Raw genomic sequence first — 22,747 nt, forward strand, 5'->3', positions numbered from 1 at the left:
GTCACTGCCCGGTGCACTGAGAAGCAACAATTGGCTACCAGAGTGATTGGATCCCACCCTTGGGGCCACATGTATGGTCATGTGCATTTGTCAAAGGGACTGTAGATTTCCTGTTTTTAATCCTCTATGGCTCAGAATCATCACACAGACCTTATTGCCCAGCAGTGCTGCAATACAAGCACCCCCTAAATCTTCACCCTGCCTTAGTTCAAGCCTCGGCCTTAGTTCAAGATGTGCCTGAGCAGCAAGTCAGACATACCAAGTTTCCCCGGGTTCCTAGCTGAAACCACACATTGGCTCAGGTTCCCAGAATGAGGAGTGACACCCAGGCAGGGCCGGCTCCAGGCACCAGCTAAGGAAGTAGGTGCTTGGGGTGGCCAATACAAAGGGGGCGGCACTCTGTCCGCTACTGAGGCGGCACATCTGGGTCTTCGGCAGTGGGTCCCCCAGTCTCTCTCTTTCTCTTTGAGCTGCTGCCGAAATACCGCCGAAGAGGAAGAGACGGAGTGAAGGACCTGCTCCCAAACGGCCGCCGAAGAATGGAGCGGCGCGATTGACCTGCCGCTGAACGGCGCCGAAGAATGGAGCGGTGCAATTGACCTGCCGCCAAACGGCCGCCGAAGAATGCAGCAGCGCAACTGACCTGCCGCCAAAGTGCCGCCAGTCAGCTTTTTGGTTTATTTATTTATTTATTTTCGCTGCTTGGGGCAGCAGAAAACCTGGAGCTGGCCCTGCACCCCAGGGACCCAGCCCAACACTGGATAATGTGATCGGATAGTGGGTTGGCCAGTGAAGAGCTGTGAGGACACCACTTGTTTATCCCTTTGCTTTTAGATTGTAAAGCTCTGTGGGGCAGGAACTGTATGTTTGCACAGCAATTAACACTAAGGACCTGTGACCTGGCCGAGGCTGCTAGTGCTTCTGCAACAGAAATATTAAATAATCATAGCAGTAATGAATCCCAAGCCAGGAACATTTCCTTTCCTTTGGGGTTTCCTTATAAAAATTCTGCAGAGCTTGAGGGCTGAGCTCCCCTCCCTGACCTATCCTACCCTGTATTATGGGGAACAGGGATTTGCTGTATCTTGGCCCTGATTTCCTTTTGACTGTTTTTTCCTCCTGGCATATTTGCTGAGGTGGAAGAGAGAGGATCCTCCATGCTCCCCTTGTTTTGTCCTCTCTATAGCCAAGCGGAATGGATGTAGCTTCCTTGGGGACACTCTTACATTAAAATTTGGCAAGCACTTAGAAACCCGAAACCTTTTGCTAATGGCCCCAGGGCTCTTGGTTCTAGTTTATTTTAAATTTCTATGGAAAGGTTTTGTTTGTTTGTTTAGCAAATAAGCCTCCCCTTGCAGTGTTTGGAGCACAGACACCTGGCACTGAGCTGGTCAGTGGAGCAACAAAAGTGAAACCAAACAGGTCACTTCTATGGGCCAAGCAGAGAAAAAACTAACACTAAACAAACCCATAAAGAATGGGAAGTAAAGAAGCTTCTAAGAACATAAGAATGGCCATGTTGGGACAGGCCAATGGTCTCTAGCCCATCATCCTGTCTTTGACAGTGGCCAATGCCAGGTGCGTCACGGGGAATGAACAGAACAGGGCAATTAGCGAGGGATCTATGCCTTGTTGTCCAGTCCCAGGTTCTGGCAGTCAGAGGTTTAGGGACACCTATAGCATGAGGTTGTGTCCCTGCCCAGCCTGGCTAATAGCCACAGATGGACCTATCCTCCAGGAACTTATCTGATCCTTTTTTGAACCCAGTTATAGTTTTGTCCTTCACAACGTCCACTGGAGATGAGTTCCACAGGTTCACTGTGTGTTGTGCAGGGAAGTTATTTGTTTTAAACCTGCTGCCTATTACTTTCATTGGATGACCCCTGGTTCTTGTGTTATGTCATCATTCACTTTCTCCACACCATTCATGACTTCATAGACCTCTCTCATATCCCTCCCATCATCTCTTTTCCAAGCTGCACTGTCCCTGGCATTTTAATCTCTTCTCACAGGCAAACTGCTTCATGCCCCTAATCATTTTGGTTGCGCTTCTCTGTACCTAAAAATCCTCTCTTAGTTTAATCATCTTAGGCATCATTTGTAACTCAAGGAAGGACAATGATTTTTAACCAGCCAATGTCCCCTTACACTTGCCCCAAACACTGAGGAGTCAATTGTATACTTGTGTAGTATCAGAGCAGCCTGAAGGATGAAAGGCAAGATTTTTTTTACAGTGATGACACATGTGGGGCGGAAAAGGGACTTTATGGACCAGCCCAGTGATGAGCCAGCTTAAAGCCACCTTCTGCCTGCATCTCTCTCTGGCCTTGTGCCAAACACAGCTCAGTCTGACCAGGGAATTTGTCCCTGTGCATCTTAAAAAGGGGCCTTAGTATGTCATGTTTACAGATGCTATACACTGATCTATCCCACAGCATGGGGAACTCTGCATGTTCCAAGAAGGCAGGCTTAAGAGCCACAGAAAATAAATACTATAAAAAGCAATTTGAGACAGAGGACATGAATCAGAATGGGAATGAATCAAAGGCTCAGTTACTGTGCAAGGGACTCAGATCCCCCTCCCTCGTTTTCGACATTGCTAGAAAAAACAGCGAAGCACTATCAGACAAATGAGCCCTCTGGACCCAATTTTTCAAGTTAATGAGCTCCCATTCCCGAGCTTCTTACGTACAGAGACTCCCAGCACCTACCCTTTGCCACTGCCTCTAATGAGCAGAACCACCATCATCTATCTCAATATCTGCACAAAAGATGGGTTCCATCTGCATAGGAGAGGTGATGGAAACCCACTCCTGATTGCACAAGTTTTGCATTGTACCCTCAGCACAAACAGTGTTAGAAAAAGTCCTGCTCCCGTATTCCAGATGCAAGAACAGCTAGCAGAAAGGTTCTGGAACTCGGCTCGACAGTGCTAGAAACTCTCAGTCCCGACAGGAAGACGCAGAGATTCCGAGATGAAGCAGGCATTGGCAGGGACAGCAGACTCCAGAATCGCTGGAGTTTTGGGCTTGGATCATGCAAATGTTTAGCATTTTGAGATTAAAGGCTAGCACTGTGGCCAACACAGAAGCCTCTCGAAACCGGTCACAACACCACGACATGCTGAGCAACACACACGGGCATCTGTACTCTCTGCTAACATGCCATAAGAAACCTGCAGCTTCCAGCTGGCATATTTCTCTAAAGTCGGCGCCATTTCAAAGAACATTAAACCTATGTTTTCTTTTGAGGTGAGACCTGGCAATTTCTTTGGTACATTTTGTTCTTGCCTCTCTCCAAAATTGGGTGGTATTACGTGTCGTTCAGCATCACCATTCAGCACTGTCTTTGTATTCCCTTGTTTCAAAAGAACCTCTTGCTTTATGAGGAAATTGCTTTTCTTGCCCCCAGGAACCTCGTTCCAGTCTCCATCAGGAGATTTCAAATGGACTTCAGTGTTTTATTAAAATTCTCCCTCATAATTACCCTTCTCAGGAACATAGGGAGAGTGATGGCTCCGGGTACAAGATCGTGCTGGAACATGCAAGTCACTCTCATATTATTATGCTTAAATTAACAGGGATTTTTTTGTAAATTGAAGACTAATTTTCTCCTGGGAATAGATCATTAAATCACAGAATACTAATGAAAATTTATGGCATCTGGATGAGAACTGGGCGAGTGTTTGGGAGGGGTTGCGACAGTAAAATAAAGCTACAATAGAAGGGAAAGAAGTAACAACTTTACATTCAAGAAACACCACAGCAGCCGGAAGTAGCAAGCAAAGCCTGACAAAACCCACATCCTGAACAGCTCCAGTGATTCTTGCGGTGTGAGAGGAAAGGAACAACGGAAGCCTCCACCAACTGAGAAAAGCAAGTCAGAGCAGAAGTTTGGAGCTATGTCTAGGAGAAAGTGACAGGAAAACCGCCATCATTTTGCCATCTTCTATTTGAAATCTGCCTGCCTGTCATCTCTTTCCACTGCAAGAGTTGTGTTGTTATGGCTGCTGCCGCTGCTGCAGGCATAAGCTAGCGCTGATGGGAATGACATGGGAAGCATGCCAGCCAAGGAGAGCGAGATGGTGCTGGCGGATGTACTGCAGGAAAGGCTGGCACTGGGCCAGCGGCTAATTAGAACTCTGTGCTGCTGACAGTATGTCCCGCAGACCGGGGACAGCCTTGCCCATCACCATCGCTTTCCCTGCCTGCCCTGCTGCTGAGGCTCCACTGACCATCATCACCCTAGCAACGGCGACAGCTCAAGATGCGATGCAGCATGTATTTATTAAAGAACAGCACTTACGCTTGACGGACGGTTTTTTCCAGTCGAACTCAATTTTTTGGAGCAATAAGGTTCAATAGAGACAGGAGCGTGGAAGTGAGGAACTGCCTTTTTTTGGGGGGGCACTTGGGAGCATAATGTCTGGGGGGCACAGAATGAGGAAATGCAGATTTCTTTATTGCTTTGATCATACATAATTTAAATATTCAAACTACTTTGGAATTCATTGAATTATACATGAATTGCCCAGGCAGCATATTTTTTGTAACTCCTGAAAGGCATTAATCCCCCACTCCTCCCCACCTTCAAAACCTTGAGTAACCTTAAAAACATTTTTTTTTCAAATCCAAATCAGTTGCATCCCAGAATCACCTTGAGAACAGAGTCCATGCCAGCTGATAATGCTGCGGAATTAATGAGGATTTGGTAAGCACGTTCCACCACTAGCTTTGAGTTAATGCATCTTTTTGCATTGTTTAGAGTTACTTCAGCATATTTTAAGACTCTTCCATGCCTTATATACCTTATTTCAATGTAGGGAAATAACCACTGCATTAACAAGCCTGCAGAACAATGGGATGAGAGCATGGGAAACAGGCAGGGAGGGACCTCATGCAAAGGGAAAGAGCCAGATATTAACAACACTGATGCTTTTGTTTAATCTGCCCAGAGTAGAGCAGAGCCCTGCACAAGAGGGACCAGCAGGGTCTGTGAAATTGGCACATTCAAATACCCTACGGTGTCCCCTCCCTGCAGCGCATGCATAATTCCCATTAGTGTTAAAGGAATGGCACAAACACAGACTGCACCAGTGTTTGTTGCAGTCTTCTGCACAGATATAGCACTGCCCATTCTCTTCAGAGCTAGCCCAGAACCGACTGTCCTAATACATGATCCGCAGCCCTCCTGGCTTAGTTTTAGGGCATCTACAGTCTGATCTGAGGGCTTGTCTACATAGCAAAAATGAAAATGGTATAAGCAAAAAAAAAAAAGAAAAAGAAAAAAAAGGCACTCTTCTAAGTGCCCACCCAGGGAGCTAGCCAGGTATGATGACAGCAGTGTAATATCCTGGCACAGTTATGCTGGTCATTTCCCATGTAGACAAGTCCTGACAGACCCCAAACTGAGCACTTGGACTCGGCCCCTCCCTAACTTTGTTTGTAAAGAGATGGAATGGTCTAATGCCTGCGCAGGGGACAAGAGTCTGGGCTGTACTTCCAGCTCTGCAAATGACTCATGGAGAGCCCCTCTCTGCTTAGTTCCCCATCAGACAGGGAGATGGGTTCTGCCCTGCCCCGCAACCACTGGGAGTGCAGGGGGTGCGTCAAAGTGCAGTTCCACTCTGAAACACGAGTCTGTAAACACACCACGCAGGGCTGCTCCCCATGCATGCCACGAGTCCAAGCCATGCACTGTAATGATAACAAAGACGTCACGTGTTTGCTGCTCTTTGTCCCCCTCAGCCCCGCAGGGCCAACCCAGCTATGGGAGAAGGCACTGGCTTCTATTCCGGCTCACGCATAGTCAACAGGAGTGACAGACAAGTTCCAATTACAGGGCCAAATTCTGCCTTCGGCTCCCTCGCTGAAGGCAGCGCAGTTGGACGCCTGTAACAGAGGCCAGAACTTGGTCCACAAAAGTTACCTTTTAAAGGTAGAGTCAGAGCTGGCTGCAGCTACTGACACACGCCCCGGCATGTTCGTTTGTTTGCGTATTTATTTTCCGCATTTCTTTGACACTTGTCCCATAGTCATCAAGTGCTTATCCCACGCTTGGAGAACAGGCCTGACCAGGCTGCCTTAGGGGCAGTGGCCAGTACAGGCTACGTCAGAGGCACGGGCCAGCACACATAGCCAGTCTGCACAATGCTGAATAGGAGGGAAATTTCTGCCTGGCCCTTTCAGGTGATCATCCTACACCTGTAACCATAAACATCCAATTCCTCTTAAACAGCCCTGAATTCAACATGGCTCTGGGCTTACCTAGATGCAACTGTTTCTAGTTGTCATAAAGTTACCCTGTCCCTTTAAAAATCCAGCTGCCCAGTACGAACCTTGGTAACCGAGGATCCATAGGCTGGCTAATGGCTGCAGCGATATTTCCTTCTTTGTTAGAAATGTGCTGCCCTTTCCTCTCCCAGGGCCCCCTGGTTCTCATGTTACGCGAGAAGAGACTGCATTGGTTACACTCCACTCTGGAAGCTGTTGCTACCCATTGTTATTACCAGCCAATATCTGCACCTGGCCCAGTGTCGGTGTCCAGAACCCAGGACTGCACAATAGGCAGACACTCGAGCAGCAGTAGAGCTACCATGACCCTAGGGCAGAAACCCCCCGACCACCACAAGCACAGAGAGAGGAAACCGAAGCAGAACATTGCAGAGACAAACCCCCATGTGACTGTGCCCTGGACTCTCACGCCTGGAATCATTTCCCATTGCACTTTGAATCAAGAATGTGGAATGTACTGCACTGCATGCATCTGGCCCGCAGAGATGGCAGCTTGTATTTTCTAGCTAGCCAAGCAGCCAGATGTTTTAGGGAGGGAGGAAACACCAACAGACGCTGCCAGTCTGTGCTGCAGATGTGCTGTGAGCCAGCTGTATGGCTTACAACAACACAGTCTGAGAAGAGCAACATTTGCCACAGCTGGACAATCTATTTGCCTTGTGTGTGTGTGTGTGTGGTGGAGGAGTGTGCAAGGGCCTGGCTGCATTCTCTAGGATTCCACTAGCACCAGTGAGCACAGAAGTAAAGCAACCATTCCTCCAGCTGAGAAGAGCAGGATGCTGCACTGGAGTACTACCAGCTAGAGCACCACGGGGGCCAGAGAAGCTCCTCTTTCCAGTATGGAGATGCAGGCATCCTGACAGGGCCGCCCAGAGGATTCAGGGGGCCTGGGACAAAGCAATTTTGGGGGCCCCTTCCATAAAAAAAGTTGCAATACTATAGAATACTATATTCTCATGGGGGCCCCTGTGGGGCCCAGGGCAAATTGCCTCACTTGCCCACCCCCCGGCGGCCCTGCATCCTGAGGGCATTTGGTTTGGTGAAGCTGGGCCAGGCCAGGCCAGAAATAGACTTTATACACAGAAGCAGCCACATGGCTGAGACGGCCTTGAAGCCCAATGCTTTTCCCATGGATGCAAAGTCCTGAACATGCCCTCTTAGCTTTTGAGAATCCTGCCTAGAGTCTCACCTGGCTTGTCCAGCAGCTTCCTCAGAGAGCCAGATGTCCTGGGTTAGCTGGAACAATCCTGATTCTCCAGGAAACAGATCTTGAGACACCTGAAATGTTCCATCTTCTCATCTCATCAGCCAAAATATTGGGATTTTGTAACAATAAAATATTTGTCCAAGATGAGTTGCTCCACCAAGTGGAACTGGCTTTGTGTTTGCAAGGTGCTGATTGTCCAGTGGAAGGAGTGTCCGGTGTGATGAACAGCATTGGGGGAGAAAGGAAAAGTCGCATGAGCAGAGACACTATCTGAGTTGATCTTTTGCTCAAATGGAAGGGTAGCCACACCTGAACAGTGTTTCATGAGGAACTCGTTAAAACACTATGTCGCTGGGGAAAAACCCTCCATTCTGAGAAAGCATCTCTCTCACTGCTGTAACCATAAAAAAAAAAGTGGCCACAGAAGTGTCTTGGGTTTTGATTCTGATGATACAGGCACAGTATGCATGCAATCTCTGGACTCCTCCTCTGCGAAGAGAATTCTGTTTCTAGCTGACTGGGCAGCCCAAGGGATGCTCATAGCTCACTGCTCAGCTCAGCTCTAGGTTTGCGTCCCGATGGAGGCGTTTGCACACCTGGTCACTTGGCTCACCCTAGCTGCTCGTGCTCCTGGAGCAGAAATTCCTGGTGCTGCTGCTTCACAGCAGCTTCTTCACTCTTGGATTGTTCTTCTGAGCATGCAGGCCACGGGTAAAAAACCAGCACGGGTTGGGTCAGCCCTTCTCATTCACAACTCCTTGCGGCCCCAAGGCTCCCTCTGCTCCGGGTTCTCCCCTTTCCTTTTCACAGTGCTTCAGTCTCATGGGAAGGCACAGAGGAGCTTGGCAAAAATCACCGTGCCAAGTTGGTGACTGAACTAAAACCAGGCAGTGTGACACAATGTGTTCATTGCTATAATGGGGCACGAGAAGATGGCCCAGAGGGCTGTGCCTGGAATTCTCCCTTCTAAACAGCTACACGGGGAAGTTAGTGCTGCTGAAAAGTACCAGGACAGCAGCCTTGGAGGCTGAAGTCTACTGATCCACAAAACCGGTTCAGTGTGGAGAGCCGCACACTGCCCAGCACCCATGTGCTTCACCCCTCCCAGGGATCAAAGGGGAGCTCAGCCTCCATGACTCATTAATGCCTTGGCCGCTCTGTTGATATTGCTAATGAGGGGGCTAATTAGTGCCAGTTGTGATGCTGGGTTTTAAGCTCCGAGACACAACAATGGATTTAGTCCAAAAGCCATCAGCTGATAATGCCAGTGGTTGCTACCCACCTGGGTCACACATGAGCAGGTAGCTTGGAGGTGAAAAGCCCTATTCCCAATTCCCTGAGTCATTCAGTCCCTCCAACTGTTGGAATCAGCAAAACAGAGAGGCCAGTCCCATTCCAGAACCTCTCAGGAGTTGGCATTTGAAACTATTTCAGGGACATGAGGCCAATGGAGATCAGAGGAACATAAAAAGCTGATTGATTTACGATTGTGGAAATTAACCAGGCACCATCAAAAGCAAAAGACCCCTAGACTTTAGAGCCAGCAGCACCTGTCTGTGGACTTGTCCACAACAGGTCTATTTTTATAAACATTAGCTAACCTCTTTTAAAACCCTAAAGTGGATTTTAACGTGTATTGGCTGCTCAAGGAGAGTCTTAGCAGGAGAACAGAAGCTGCAACATGACTAGCTAAAACCTGTGCAAATCCAGCTTGCAACCCTGTCCTACACTAGGCTTTAAAATGGGTTGATTAAAACATGTTAGCTAACAGCTCCTTTTATCCTAGTGTGTGCCGAGGCATTCCCAGCGTGGCCAGCACCACAGCTTCTTGGCAGCACACATGAACAAGAGCAGAGCCTGTGGGCCAGGAAGGCCCCTCCTCCCCCTCAAGATGCCATCCCGTTGTTTTCAAGGAGGGTATTTGCAAGTCCAAAAGCGCTCTATGGAGAGAGAAAGGAGGAGCCGGAGGGTGCTTATATGCAGCAAAAAGACCCACGGCAGCAACTCTCAGGCTCTCACCATAGGGCTAAAATGGCGGTGCAGACGTTCAGGCTCGGGATGGAGCCCAGGTTCTGAAGCCTGGTGAGGGGGCACCTAGCCTCCCAGCATGAGCCCCAGGAGCCCTGTGACACTGGCAGACCCGGTGCCCGCTCCTGCCAAGGCTCTAGGCCCCAGCCAAGCACTGACAAATTCACTGCTGGAACCCAGTCTGCTTCACCCAGCTGCTAGACTGGCTCAGGCAGGTATTGGACTTACAATGATGTGTGTGGACTTTATGAAATGTTTGTTAGTAGCTAAGTGTATTAAGCCAAATGCTTCTATGGTCTGTATCCCTGCTACAAGGTAGTTCAGTGTTTGCGCTAGAGCCGTAAAGGGTTTGTTCTGGACTATGGAACTCACCAAACAAGAAAAAACTTTACCAAGTGCCAAATGCTAAATCCCTGGAAAGGAATCCCCTCTTGCCCATCAGGAAGGGCTATCAAAATTAAATGGGCCATTGTGGGGCACCACAATACAAAGACTTTTCAAGGGTGTGCAGGGGCAATTAGCAGAGGCGCCGTGCAAAAGGACTCGTCCTATCAGCTTGAATTTGGGAAGAAGGAAATAAAGCTAGTGAACAAGAACATTTTCCCTCGCTCTTTGCTCTTCGGACTCTCATGGGGCTGGAGGTAGGAAACAGAAGCAGAGATCCCCTGGGTTAGCCCTAAAAAACATTGAGAGCTGACAGATTACTACAACTCTGTCACCTTCTAAAACTACAGACTGTAACTCATTTGTGTATCTAAACTTGTGTATCTAAACACTACAGACTAACTCATTTGTTTGCTTTGACCTTGTAATAACGCTCTCATTTCTTTTCTTAGTTAACAGATCCTTCACTAGTTTACTATAGGACTGGCTACAAGTGTGGTCTTTGGTGTGAGATCTGAGGTACAAACTGACCTGGTCTCTTGGGACTGGGAGCAACCTGAATCTTTTGTGATCTTTGGTGTATAGCAACTAACTACCACAAAGTCCAGCTTGCCTGAGTGGCAAGATAGACTGGAGTGCCCAAGGGGACAGTCTGTGACTCCATGGTAAGACGGTTATATTGCTTCAGGAGTTCACATTTGTTACTGGGTGGGAGAAATCTAATTATAGACCATACCACCAGCTTGGGGTCTCTGCTTTGACGCTGGAACTCCCGGTTATGAGCCACTGCAGACAGCATGACAAGGCTGAGGCAATTGACCAGGACCTTGAGACTCTTGCCATGTTTTGTTTGTTGTTGTTTTTTGCTGTGCCCTAAAACAAACCTGGGCTATCCAGCCACCCTGCTTCTTCCTCTCCTCAGTTAACTCACTCTTCATTATCCTTTCCTACCCTTTATAATTTCTCTCTAAACTCAACCAGCTATTGCTTTTTAGACTGAAATAATTAATTGGAAAAAAATTGCCACTGTAGGAGAAAAGAGTGATTAAACCCATCCAGCGGACAATGGGGCAATCATCAGCCTAAGCATCTAATTACAGGGTTGGAGAGTATGGATGCGGGATAATAACAGAGCCTTTTGTAAACTGTGTTGCCGGATGAGCTGAGAGGAGGGTCTGTGCTTGACTTTGCTCCTGGTTTCATGCATGATTCCCAGAGTGAAAAAAGATACAAATGCAAGAATAACTGATCATTACAGAGTGAATATACATGAAAGGCTGCTGGAAAAACAAGAGCATCAGGCAGCACAAGCACCTCTCCCATCCCAGCTCTTGGCTTGCTGGCTATACAGCACTCGCTTAAGGCAAGCGCTCGAAGGATGGGCTTTCCCTTGAAAGAGACTTTGAGAGAGGAGGAGAGCACAGGAACACTGTGCATTTGGACAGCCTAACAATACAAGGTAAGAAAACTGGGCACCGATGGAACCCCTGAGCCTGGCCAGTTTTTCCAGCCAAACACTTTCCTGCTTGTTTAAGGGCTGCATTCCCCGTGGACATCGCTAAAGCGTCTGAGCCCACACACTCCTCCGAACTCCTTGCTGAGTGTCATAGCAACAGGTTTCCTATCTCCCATGACATAAACAGGGCAGGACTTTGTTTCCTCAAGCCATCAGACACCGGCTAGCACAGACGGTCCTGAACACACGATCCATAGCATGGGGGAAGAGGGAACAACATTCAAACCAATTCTGTCCTCCTGACCTGTCCACGTTTATCTATGCAGGATGGAGCTGAAATCACAAAGGAGGAGTCACTTGTAACAGTTACTGAATTTGCTACTGCTTATTCTGAGAAGGAGCCTTCTCCGGGGGCTCATGGCCAATGTCCTAGGGATGGAGCTCAGTATTTCAATAATCAGAAGAGGAGTGGGCCATTTAATACGGCAGTGACATGGCCAAAGGGACTGGGAACAGAGTAGAGTGGCCACCTCATCCAGCCCTTGCCAGCCTCTCTGGGGACTGGTTATTACTGGCCTCAGCAGAATGGGCCATGGGCACTGCACTCCTAACACCTACACACATGGCTTGTCGTCCAGGGTGCTCACTGCACCTGAGTTGCAGCACAACTAGGGAGATGTTTGTAACGCTACTGCCTGCTCTGGATAAACAGGTAATTCAACCCTGCCAATGAAACGTCCTTTTCCAGGGCGTTCAAAATACGATTTCAGATGGCTGGGAAGCAGTCAATGGAGTTGCAGAAATGAAGTGTCCTGCTCACTCCTAACGGGATGTCCAGTAGAGAGTGTGCACTGACCTATGCTCCCGTGGAGAAGGACACCACTATGCAGTAGCACATACAGGTAGGTGGCGGTATGAGGGTCACTTCTCCTGGGGGAGACAAAAAAGTCTCTCCAACTCCAAAGCCCTGCTGCTGAAAGAGAAACACACACAGCTTTATTGTCTCAGGCTTACACAGCAAGGCCAACAAGCTGCACCCGGCCCCCAGCATGGGCCACAGGGCGCAGCCAGCCACAGGTTGCAAATCTCAGCTACAACTAGCCCAGGGCAGGCAGCTTGTGCTCTGCAGTTGCCCAAGGCTGCACACGTGGTGCAGGAGATGGCAGGCAGCATACGTGGACATGTAAACAAGAGACAAAGTTGGCAGAGGCAAGTGATCCTAAAGTAGGTATTAAATCCAGCCATTTTGCCTCTGGCTGAGCATGCTCCCCTCCCGTGGAGAGCCACTCTGATGGAATCTTAGGCGGATTCTCTTCTGGAGGAGACATAACACTGAGGAATGACTTTCTTGACTGTCTGCGGTAATTAAAAATCCATAGCAAAGGTGCCCAGGCTAACCTACTTAAATTCAGATGCAGTGCGCCTCTTTAGCGCCTTCCTTAAACCATTGTGCAGTCTTGCTGGAAGCTGTTGAGCAGTTGCTGCGTTTCACCTCAGAGGTGGCTGCATTTCAGTGATGAGTAAAGTGATCCTGAGATACCATCTGAAATCATTCTGCTGAAACGCTTTGAGAGCATTTGTGGCTTTCACTATCTAATCTAGAACATAATTATTCATAATACAAAGGATGACATGTTTTGTTACGTTTGTTACTAAGGGAAGAACTGGTTACAAGTCTGTGGTTGTGAGAAGGGCAGCATGATCAAAGTGTGAGAGGATCAAAGGAGACCTGACGAAACAGCAGCCACAGATTTATGGGATGGAAAAAGGAGCAACTCACAACAAAAACGACAGAGCGTAACAACTCCCGGTACGGTTGTGATGGGATTCAGCCCTAAAGTGTCTGAATCTCTTGCCTGCAATCTGCAGGAATACACTTGCAGGGGATCGGTTTGGCATTCCTATGTTTTATATCTACATATTGAACCCTAGACACAATTAAACTAACAGAAAGGGATTAATCCAGGGAACAACAGAGGGTGGAAGATGGAGAGCATACCAAAGAACAAGAATAAACAACCCGTCCCACAGTGACTGAGCTACGGAGGGAAGGAGAGGTGAAAAGCCACATCACTGGCCCGCAATAAATGGCACTGGCCAGCTCAGTGTGGGGAAAGCAGCCGGGAGACTGAAAATAATTCCTTTGTTTTGAGCTCCTCTGGCTTGCAGGAATCTTGTGTGAGCTCAAATTACCAGCCCGGCGCCCCCTTCCCGCACTCCTTCCCAATTCTTAGCAGTCACACCACACATTAAAACACATTTAGCAACCAATCAGGGACCTGTGACTTCCTATAATAAAGACATTTTTCATCTTCACAATCTCAATGAGAGCAAGTTTAAAGTGGTGTGAAATTGCAAACGGTCACGGTGCGCTAGCAGCCGAGCTTTCCCTAGGTATCCTTCATCCCAGCAAATAGAGTTCGAGCTGCCCAAAGCATATAAATCTTGAGCAACTCCAAGCCACTTCGAGTAATAGTTCATTTTCTGATTTAATTTTGACTGTGACCGCAGCTTCTATAAGGCGTTTTCAGCTGTGGGCTGGTTTGAGGTCTTTTTCCTTCCCAAGAGCTAAACTGAGAAGAGAGGCAGTTTCACTCCAGCTCACGACTGAATCTCAGCACAGTGAGAGAGATGAGCTGCGAAGCCCAGCAGGAGAGCAGAGGGGGTCCAGCAGTGGATTACCAAACAGATCTCATGAATAACACAGATGCTACTCTGCTCCCTGCCCCCAGGAAATTAAGCAAGTCCTAGCCTGTAGCATGCTTGGTGTCTGCTCAGCTACACCCAGGCACTAGGAGCAGCTGGAGACAATGCAGTACAGGCAGGTCATGCTAAGGAAAGTTGGGCCTGCAGGCTGGTCAGGAGCCTAGCTAGAAATTCAGCAGCAGCTCACCCCTGATTTCAATGGTGATGGTATCAGCCTAGGGCAGGGATGACTTTGGGTCACAGCTGCCTGCCAGGACTTGGAGTAAGGAGAGAGATCTCAGGCCGCCTTGCTGGTTAAAATGAAAGGAATTTCTCTCCTCTCAGGTGATGTTATCACTGTTGGTGAATGGGTCACATTTGAAAGTGGGCTGAGCTGCTGGCCTGTTCTCCACGTGGCTGCTACCCCGGCCCGGTGTGCGGGTGTTATTCGATCAGCCACAGGGGCCTGCCTCACCAAAGAAGCAGCTGCTATGGCAAGGGGGCTCTCACAAATCTCGCAATCAGCAGCTCCCCGAGGGTCCACCTTCCTGTGGGAGAGGAGCTGAACTAACCGCTTTGCTGGTTCATTTCTGGGCCGTTCCCGAGGAGGGACTAGTGACGCGCTCCAAGCAACTGGGTCTCGTCAGGATGGTGTCTGGCAGCTTCAAGCTGCTGTCTGTTTCTCTCCAGTGTAGCTGTTGTATGTGACTTGCATCTCCAGTGCTTGGCCAATTCACAGGGCTGCTCCCGTTCTCTGCCGGCCCTGGGAATTGAAAGCTCAGGGCTGTATTAGTAATGAGCACCTGTGTTTACAGTTAGTTTGTTAGGAGTAGGACTCTCACTCCAAACAGCTCTAGGACAAATAAATAAATAGGCAGCAGGCCCTGAAGCGAGGACTTGCCAGTAATGCACCAGGGTGACTGTTTCTCAGCCTGCTGTCACCACATCCAAGTTATGGCCAACACAGCTCCACTGCCCGACAAATGCGTTATTTGTCATGTTTTGGCCTAAATAGTTGACTGTAGCTAGAACATGGGGCCCGGTGGGCCCCTCCCCATCCCTGACTCCCTTCACCATGCACCATGGTGACAGGGAACAGTCCTACCTAAGGGATACACCACAGAGCATTTCAGCACCGGTGCCAGGTGACAAAAGGATATTGGCAACACCTCCACAGGCCTTTATGTCTCTGCAGCACAGCCACATCCCGGGCAGGCTCCCCCCAGTCCATCCTGCTGATACCGTGCAGGCCTTGTGAGCAGTGCATCTCTTCTGTCCCAGTACATACGGCAGCATGAACAGCTACAGAGGGTGCCTGGTCAATCATAGACAGAGAGCCTCATCAGAGAGACACAACAGAAAGCCATCACAGGCTACACCCATCAACATGCTGGATGCCAGCTGTGGCCATGGGCAGATCCCACCTCTCACACCATGTAACAAACTGCACTCCCACCAAATCAAACCAAGGCCCCACACAGACACACAACAGCTTCTGATCCGCTCTGTCTTTATTCCTCTACTGTACTTCCTGCACCCTCCTTTATCTTAAACCATGCTGCAATCTACCCACTCCTCCATTCAGACCCTGTAGCTCGAGTCTGGGTCTTTCACTTGAATCCACCTGGGAGCTCCCCTCTAGCTTTTGGAAATAATAATTCATCCCTTCCGCCCAAAGATTTCCCTTTTAACACAGGCAACACTGAAGATTCCTTCTCTTTCCTGCACCATTCAGGTCTTAAAAGATGCACTCCTAGGCGTCCCTGCTTGGCTGCTACCCAGAAGTCTTTTATTTCCTAATTCAATAGATTTCTCCAGGTGTGTGATAACTGCATTTTCTTAAACCGAACCTCTGTCCCACTGCACAAGCCTAGGTTGCTGCCTGTGAACCCAGCCCCACTTGCAGGGGAAGGCATATTTCCAGATGCCTAACACAGCGTAATCTCCTGGTGATTCTGTTCCCAAGACTCCTCAAGCCGGCTGAGAAGTGGAGGCATCACTGGGCCTTTCAGAGAGGTCACTTGTCCTCTCCCTAGTGGGTCTGTACATTCTGGAGTCGGCCTAAGCACAGCTCATGGCGTTTCACACCTCTTTGCTACCCATATATAGTCCTCTTCCCCTTATCACATCCACACACTTTAGAAGGGCAACCTGCTGGGAGGCTGCCAAGCAGCAACATAGGGGTGAAAAAGAACAGGCCCCTTCCTTTATTCCCCTCAGGGAAATGGAATCATCGCCCCTTACAAAGTAGTGCCAAAATGGAGTTCGGAGATAAATAGCTAAAGGTGTAAAAATGAACAGGCGAGTCTTTAACTCAGTCAGAAACAAGAAGCCTGGGAAAGAATCGTTGAATCTGCTGGATCACCCGGGGTTACCAGGAGCAGTCCGGGAAGATGCGGACAGGGCTGAGAAGCTAGATGATTTCTTTGCCCCAGTCTTCACAGCAGAGAATGTTGGAGAGATTCCTACATCGCCCCTGCTCCTTTCTGGTAACAAAGCAGAGAGGCACTCAGAGGCTGAGGTGGCAGAAAAAGAGATCTGGGCAAACTGATAATTTAAAAAGCAATTAGTTACTAAGCCAGCTGGTCCAGCCAAGAGGTCTGGAGGAGCATAGGGCTGAAGTAGTTCAGAGGCTAACAAACATCTGCAGTCTCTCATTGAAAACATCCACTCTCCCAGAGGACTGGAGGGCAGCTAATATTGTATGTATAGCTTAAAAAGGCTCTAGGGGTGATCTGGAGAATTGTAGAGCAATGAGCCTTACATTTGTACCTGGTGAGTTGGTTAAAATGATAATTAAAACAGAATAGCAAAACACCTGGATGATCATAACGTGATAGGGTCTAACCAGCAGGATTTCTGCAAAGGAAAATCGTGTCTCACTAATCTCTTAGACTTCTTTGAATGTGTCAGAAAAGCAGTGGATAAAGGAGAACCAGTTGACCTAATGGTTTTACATTCAAATAAGCTAAGTAATCAAGCAGTGAGATGCAAAGTATTGTCATGGATCGAAAACTGGTTGAGGCACAGAAAGCAAGGAATACAATTAAATGGTCAGTTTGCATCATGGGAAAAGGTTAACAGAGGAGGCAGCAGGATTCCACACTACGTCCCTGTGTTAATATATTTATGAAGGGAGGTGAGTAGTGAGGGAGCCAAATGTGCACAGGACACTTACTGTATGTCTACACTGCAACGAAAGGCCCACGGTGCAGCCATGGCTGGTCTGGATCAGCTGGCTCAGGCTCTTGATGCTCAGGCTCTGGGGCGATACAATTGCTGTGCAGATGTTCAGGTTCTGGCTGGAACTTAGGATCTAGGACCCTCTGCCTTGTGGGGCCTCAGAGCCCAGGCCCAAATGTTTACACTGCAATTTTATAGCCCCATAGTCTGGGTCCCGTGAGCCTGACATAGCTGACCTGGGCCAGTCGCGGGTCTTTCATTGCAGCGTTATTTACGCCAGTCAGGACCAGAGAGGATGGTGAGGAATTAGAGAGAGACCTAAACAAACCAGGGGAATGGGCAACATGATGGGAAATGAAGTCCAGGGTTGATGAACACAAAGTAATGCACACTGGAGGGAAAAATTTAAACTACTCAGGCACCTTACTGGGGTCTAGATTAACTGCATCAACTCAAGACAGGGACCTGGTCATCACAATGGACAGTTCAATGGGAGACCTCTGCTTAGTGTGGCCAAAGAAGCAAATACAATGTTAAGATGCAGAAGGACTAGGATGTTCAATAATATAAAGAACAGGAGTACTTGTGGCACCTTAGAGACTAACGAATTTATTTGAGCATAAGCTTTCGTGGGCTACAGCTCACTTCATCGGATGCACAGACTGGAACATATAGTGAGGAGATGTCTATGCGTCCGATGAAGTGGGCTGTAGCCCACGAAAGCTTATGCTCAGATAAATTCGTTAGTCTCTAAGGTGCCACAAGTACTCCTGTTCCTTTTGTGGATACAGACTAACACGGTTGCTACTTTGAAACCTAATAATGTAAAGAATATTTAATGCCTTCACACAGATCAGTGGTGCAGCCTCAGCTGGAATACTGCATGCAGGACTGGTCACCCCATCTCATTAAAGACTGCAGAATTAGAGGGAGAGCAAAGAAGAACAATTACAATGATCAAGGTCCTGAAAAAAACTTTCACAGGAAGAGATAATGAAAAGATTGAGATTAAAAAAATACTCTCTCATATAATGTGTAATTAAACTGTGGAACTCATTGCCACAGACAGCCACTGGGGCCAGCAACTTCAGAAATTCAAAAGGGGGCTGGAAGTTTATGTAGATATCAAGAATATCCAGAGTTGTCATTATTAATAACAAACATTTTGGTAGGAATTAAATCTCATATTTAACGGGTGGCAGGGTTTCCTAGTGGACAGAGCACTGGACTGAGACTCATGAGACCTGCAGTCTATTTCTGGCTCTGCCAACTGGCCTCCTAGGTGACCTGGCACTGGACACTGTTGTCAGAAAGGATACTGGGCGGGGTGGACCATTGGTCTGACCCAGTCTGGCCATTCTTATAATCTTAATCATTGTTCACAGCAGGCAGAGGTAGGTGAGAACAAACACGTCTGGACCCTGGGGGACTGCACTGCACCCATCCACCAGTTCAGGTTGCTACAATCACTGGAGGCCAGGAGTGCAGCACATTGCAATTCCTACACAAACAAAAAAACTATCAGCATCTTGCTCGGCGCTTTTGTGCTGGGCACAGGTTAAATTTAAAATATTTTATGGTCTCTGTGTAAAGAAACAACCAGGCAGTTAGGAATATCAATGAAGGTGGGAACCCTGAGTCACTGCCAGACAACCTCCAAGCGGTTCTCACTCACAGAAACATTTAATGACATCCACTTAGACTGATAACGTCTGAAACGGGGTAAGTGAATCTAACCTGGAAAAGAGCCACTGCTCAGAGGCAGCCTGCAGCAGCTGACAAAGACCAGGGCTTGGGCGAGGAGCAAAGCCTAAGTAGCCTGCAATGGACTGAAATGCTTCGACCAGTGAACCCAGTGGGCCTGAATGCAGATACGGACACATGCCATCCAGAGGCAGCTTTCGTCTTGCTTTGTGGCTATGGGTTCAATCCTGCAGGGTGCAAGCTCTCGAGCCTCAAACCATCAAAGCATGGAAGCAGTCCCATTTGAATGAGACTAGTGAGATCAAAGAAAGCCAGTCAGAAAGCCTAGTGCCACCCTCATTACTAAGTGGGCGTGGTGGTCTGAGGATTGTGTCAATGAACAGGCAGGGCATTTGCAGGATGGATGGTCAATGGGGCATTAATTTAGCCAGGGATGAGCCCTGGTTCTTCAGGACAGAGCCTCAACCATGCTCACAGCGGCCAGTGAGATTCAAATGAAGAAGGCCCCCCGCACCCTCTCACAGTCCCACAGCAGCTACAATGAGAAGAAAAGCCAGATGGGCAAAGAGCAGTTAGGGCTCCTGAAACCTCCCAAGAATATCCGAGTCTCAGCAGAAGGGACATTATCCCATAAAAGGACAAGGCCGTGTGTTCAGTGGCATCAGAGCTAAGTTACACAAAGTTCATAAGAAAAGCTCCTGTGATCTAATTCATAACAAAAAGGAAAGTGACCAAGGGGAAACCAGGGTCCATGCTGGGGCCTGCTCGGGAAAGAAAAGCCGTGCAGCAGCCTTACTGTTCAATGTCTTCTTGCACCAGAAGGTAGAAGGCCTCTTCTTGGCACTTAAAAGAGGATGACTCTTCTTTGACCTTTATGGAAACAAAAGATACAACAGTCCTCAGCTCTGTGGTGATTTAGTATCCTGAGCACAAAGATCTCGATGCAGAAAACACGGGCCCTGGTTCTCCACCATTCTGCACCCGTGCTTTAAGTGCAATGCATTGCTGTTCTGGGTTGGTGGCACGTTTGCACAAATTTTGTACCAGTGTAAAGGACTGCACAAGGTGCAGCTCAGTGGAAAACCAAGAGACCTTAAGGAGGGTCTTTCACAACAGGGAGAACTGCCAAACATATTAGATGAAAACAGGGACTGGCCAGTGATTTTTTCACTTTTTTTTTTTTGAGTGGTGGGGGGCGCACATGACCACTTCCTGACCACTGCTGAGATTTAGGTTTAATGGGGGCTTTCCTCCTGCTGGAGCCCAGCTGCTGGGTCCTATGGGGAGGTCAGAGCACTGTTTGGGACATCACACAATGTCATGATTGCATCATAAGGTCCTGCAAGAACTGGGAGGGAGATTCTAGTCCACAGGCTCAAAGCTAACACAGAGGGTAAGAGGCCAAGCAAACTGCTGTTTCACCTGAAAGACCCTTTGTTGAAATCTGTCCACATGTGATTGTTCCCACTGTGCACTGAACTGCAAGTGCTCCATCCTCTCCTCCAAGTATGCAAATTGACAACACCTTATCAAGCCTCTTTGTGAAGTGCAAACCCCTCTGCGAGCTGCAGTATGCTCAGGGGGGCATAAGCCAGTCTTCCAATGGACCACACTGTCAACTAGATTTAGACCCGATATTTTGGCTTTTCAAAGGGGAATAAATGTGATTTACAAACCCAATACAAACAGAAAAGGCTCCTTAAATATTTTTGAATAAACTCAGTGAAAGCAGGGTGAGGGTTTTTTATGTTTTCTTTTAAATTACATTCATCCCTGCAACGCTGGAATCCAAAACCCAAAAGTATTGAACTGTGCATGAGACACAGCAAGCAAACTGACCAGTCTAACTTCAAATTCAAAATAAATAAAGGGTACAAATGGTAAACAGTATGATCTAGATCCTGCAACTGGATCTGTCAGGGCGGAACTCTGCAGTCCCATTGGCTTCAGATGGGGCTCCAGGTGGCTCAGGTTTTATTATCTATGGCTTCGTGTAGAGGAGGGTTTTATGGTCTGAGGATAGAGCACATTGGCTAGCTCCATCTAACACACGCTCTTCAGCATGTGCTAAACTAATCGAGTTAAAGCTGTGCCTTCCTAACAGGCTTTACTTTGATCATGTTAGCTAGGCTGACCAGACAGCAAACGTGAAAAATCGGGACAGAGGGTTGGGGGGGGAAGGGTGGTAATAGGAGCTATATAAGAAAAAGACCCCAAAATTGGGATTGTCCCTATAAAATTGGGACATCTGGTCACCCTAATGTTAGCATGTGCCTTGACTAGAAGGTGTTAGCCGGAGCTAGCTAATGTGATGTCACATCATACCTTAAAATTCTGAACAAACGTAAGATTACATCAGTGTCACGGTCCTCTGGGGCTGCAATCCAGACCAGTGAGGGGTTGTGTCACCACCTTCCCTGTAACCCTAGGTGTCTTGCAATGCTTTGCTGCTATAGCTCCCAGCCTGCAATGGTCACAGCCAGTCTACAAGCATGCAGGAAACCACCCCGTGTGCAAGACAGCCCTGGTTCAGCAGCTCTGATCCCAGCAGCAAGTCTACAGGCCCACACAGCACTCTAGCTTCCACTAGCCATGGTTCAACCCCAGAATGGAACAGAAGAGATTAAGAGACTATACTGGGCCCAGCTAGCCCTGCCCTTCAACCCCGCAGAGCCTGCTCCAGCTGGAGACTGGGTAAAAATGGGAGCAACCCAGCTCAAAAGAGACCCTCCCTGACATGCCAAGGACTGCATGCTGAGCCTGGTTGGGGTGGACAATTTGGTTTCCCTTTTATATTTTCCTTTCTCCTTACCTGGGACTGGAAGTGGAGAGAGGTGTGGTAGGAAGTGCCCCTGGGAAGGTAACACAGAGGGTCCACAACCCTGCCCAGGGGTCAATGCTGCTGACCCTCCTGGGGTGCTGGGTCAGAGCCCAGTGGAGTGGGCAGGCCCAGGCTCCCCTAGGATCCCACTAGATGACCCCAACACGTGTCCCAAAATCATGTACCCTGGAGCGTCCAGCCCTCTCCTGGACAATTCTGAGAAGTAAGGTTTGTTGTGCTTGTGTCACTTTAAAGGCACCTCACCGCTAATTAACTGTGGTAAATACACCCTGCCCTGCAAACACTGCACTGAGCTGGGTTACAGTAAAACAATAAAACAAATCGATTAGCAGCAGGACCTAGGTTAAGAGATGCCAAGTAAAAGAAATACAGTTAGAAAGGGTTACAAGCAAATACAAAGTGAAAACATGCATCTAATAGTCTAAAACTTAACCTAACCAGGTTACAGGCTTTGTTCACGATGATTTCTCTCACCAATTTTCCTTTTTCCAGCCAAGGGTAACTTTCCCTCAGTCAGGACCTTCCACAGAAGTACAAGCTGCTGGCTAACATTGCCTGCCCAGGTAAAAGAGCTTTGCCCAAGTGGGTTTCTCATGTTGATTCAGTTCCCCGAGATTTCCACCCCCTTAGCTGAAGGACCCAGATTTCTCAGCTTGCAAGTGCTCTGGCCCCCGTGTCTGTCTAGTGATGGAGGCCAAAGATGGCTTCTGCCCTTGACCTTGCTTATCTCTTCCAAAGTTCAATGACCTCGTTTCAAGAGGCAGGATGACCTCATGCTGTTCTCTTCCTCTGGGCTTCCCAGCTCCCTCTTGACTTCTATGTAAAAAGGGCTTCCATCCTTTCTGGTCACACCTTGCTTAGTTTCTGGAGACAGGTCGATAGCTGCCTTCCCTCCTGTCTGGGGGAAAGCTTGTTTCTCCTTTTGTTTGGTCACAAACCGTAAAGCCTAATAATAAGTATCCATA

General features: G+C 48.3%; 1 protein-coding gene across 12 annotated transcripts in view; it reads right to left on the minus strand.

The window, feature by feature from the left end:
* Window positions 1-22,747, minus strand: part of TNRC6A (trinucleotide repeat containing adaptor 6A) — a 187,042-nt gene that overhangs the window by 116,741 nt on the left and 47,554 nt on the right. For all 12 annotated transcript variants that reach the window (XM_050968534.1, XM_050968529.1, XM_050968535.1 and 9 more), the window contains exon 2: window positions 19,737-19,810. In XM_050968534.1, coding sequence (XP_050824491.1) covers window positions 19,737-19,810 — 74 coding nt within the window. The remainder of the gene's footprint in view (window positions 1-19,736; window positions 19,811-22,747) is intronic.

Source organism: Gopherus flavomarginatus, chromosome 9 (genome assembly GCF_025201925.1).
Source record: "Gopherus flavomarginatus isolate rGopFla2 chromosome 9, rGopFla2.mat.asm, whole genome shotgun sequence".
NCBI classification, from domain to species: domain Eukaryota; kingdom Metazoa; phylum Chordata; order Testudines; family Testudinidae; genus Gopherus; species Gopherus flavomarginatus.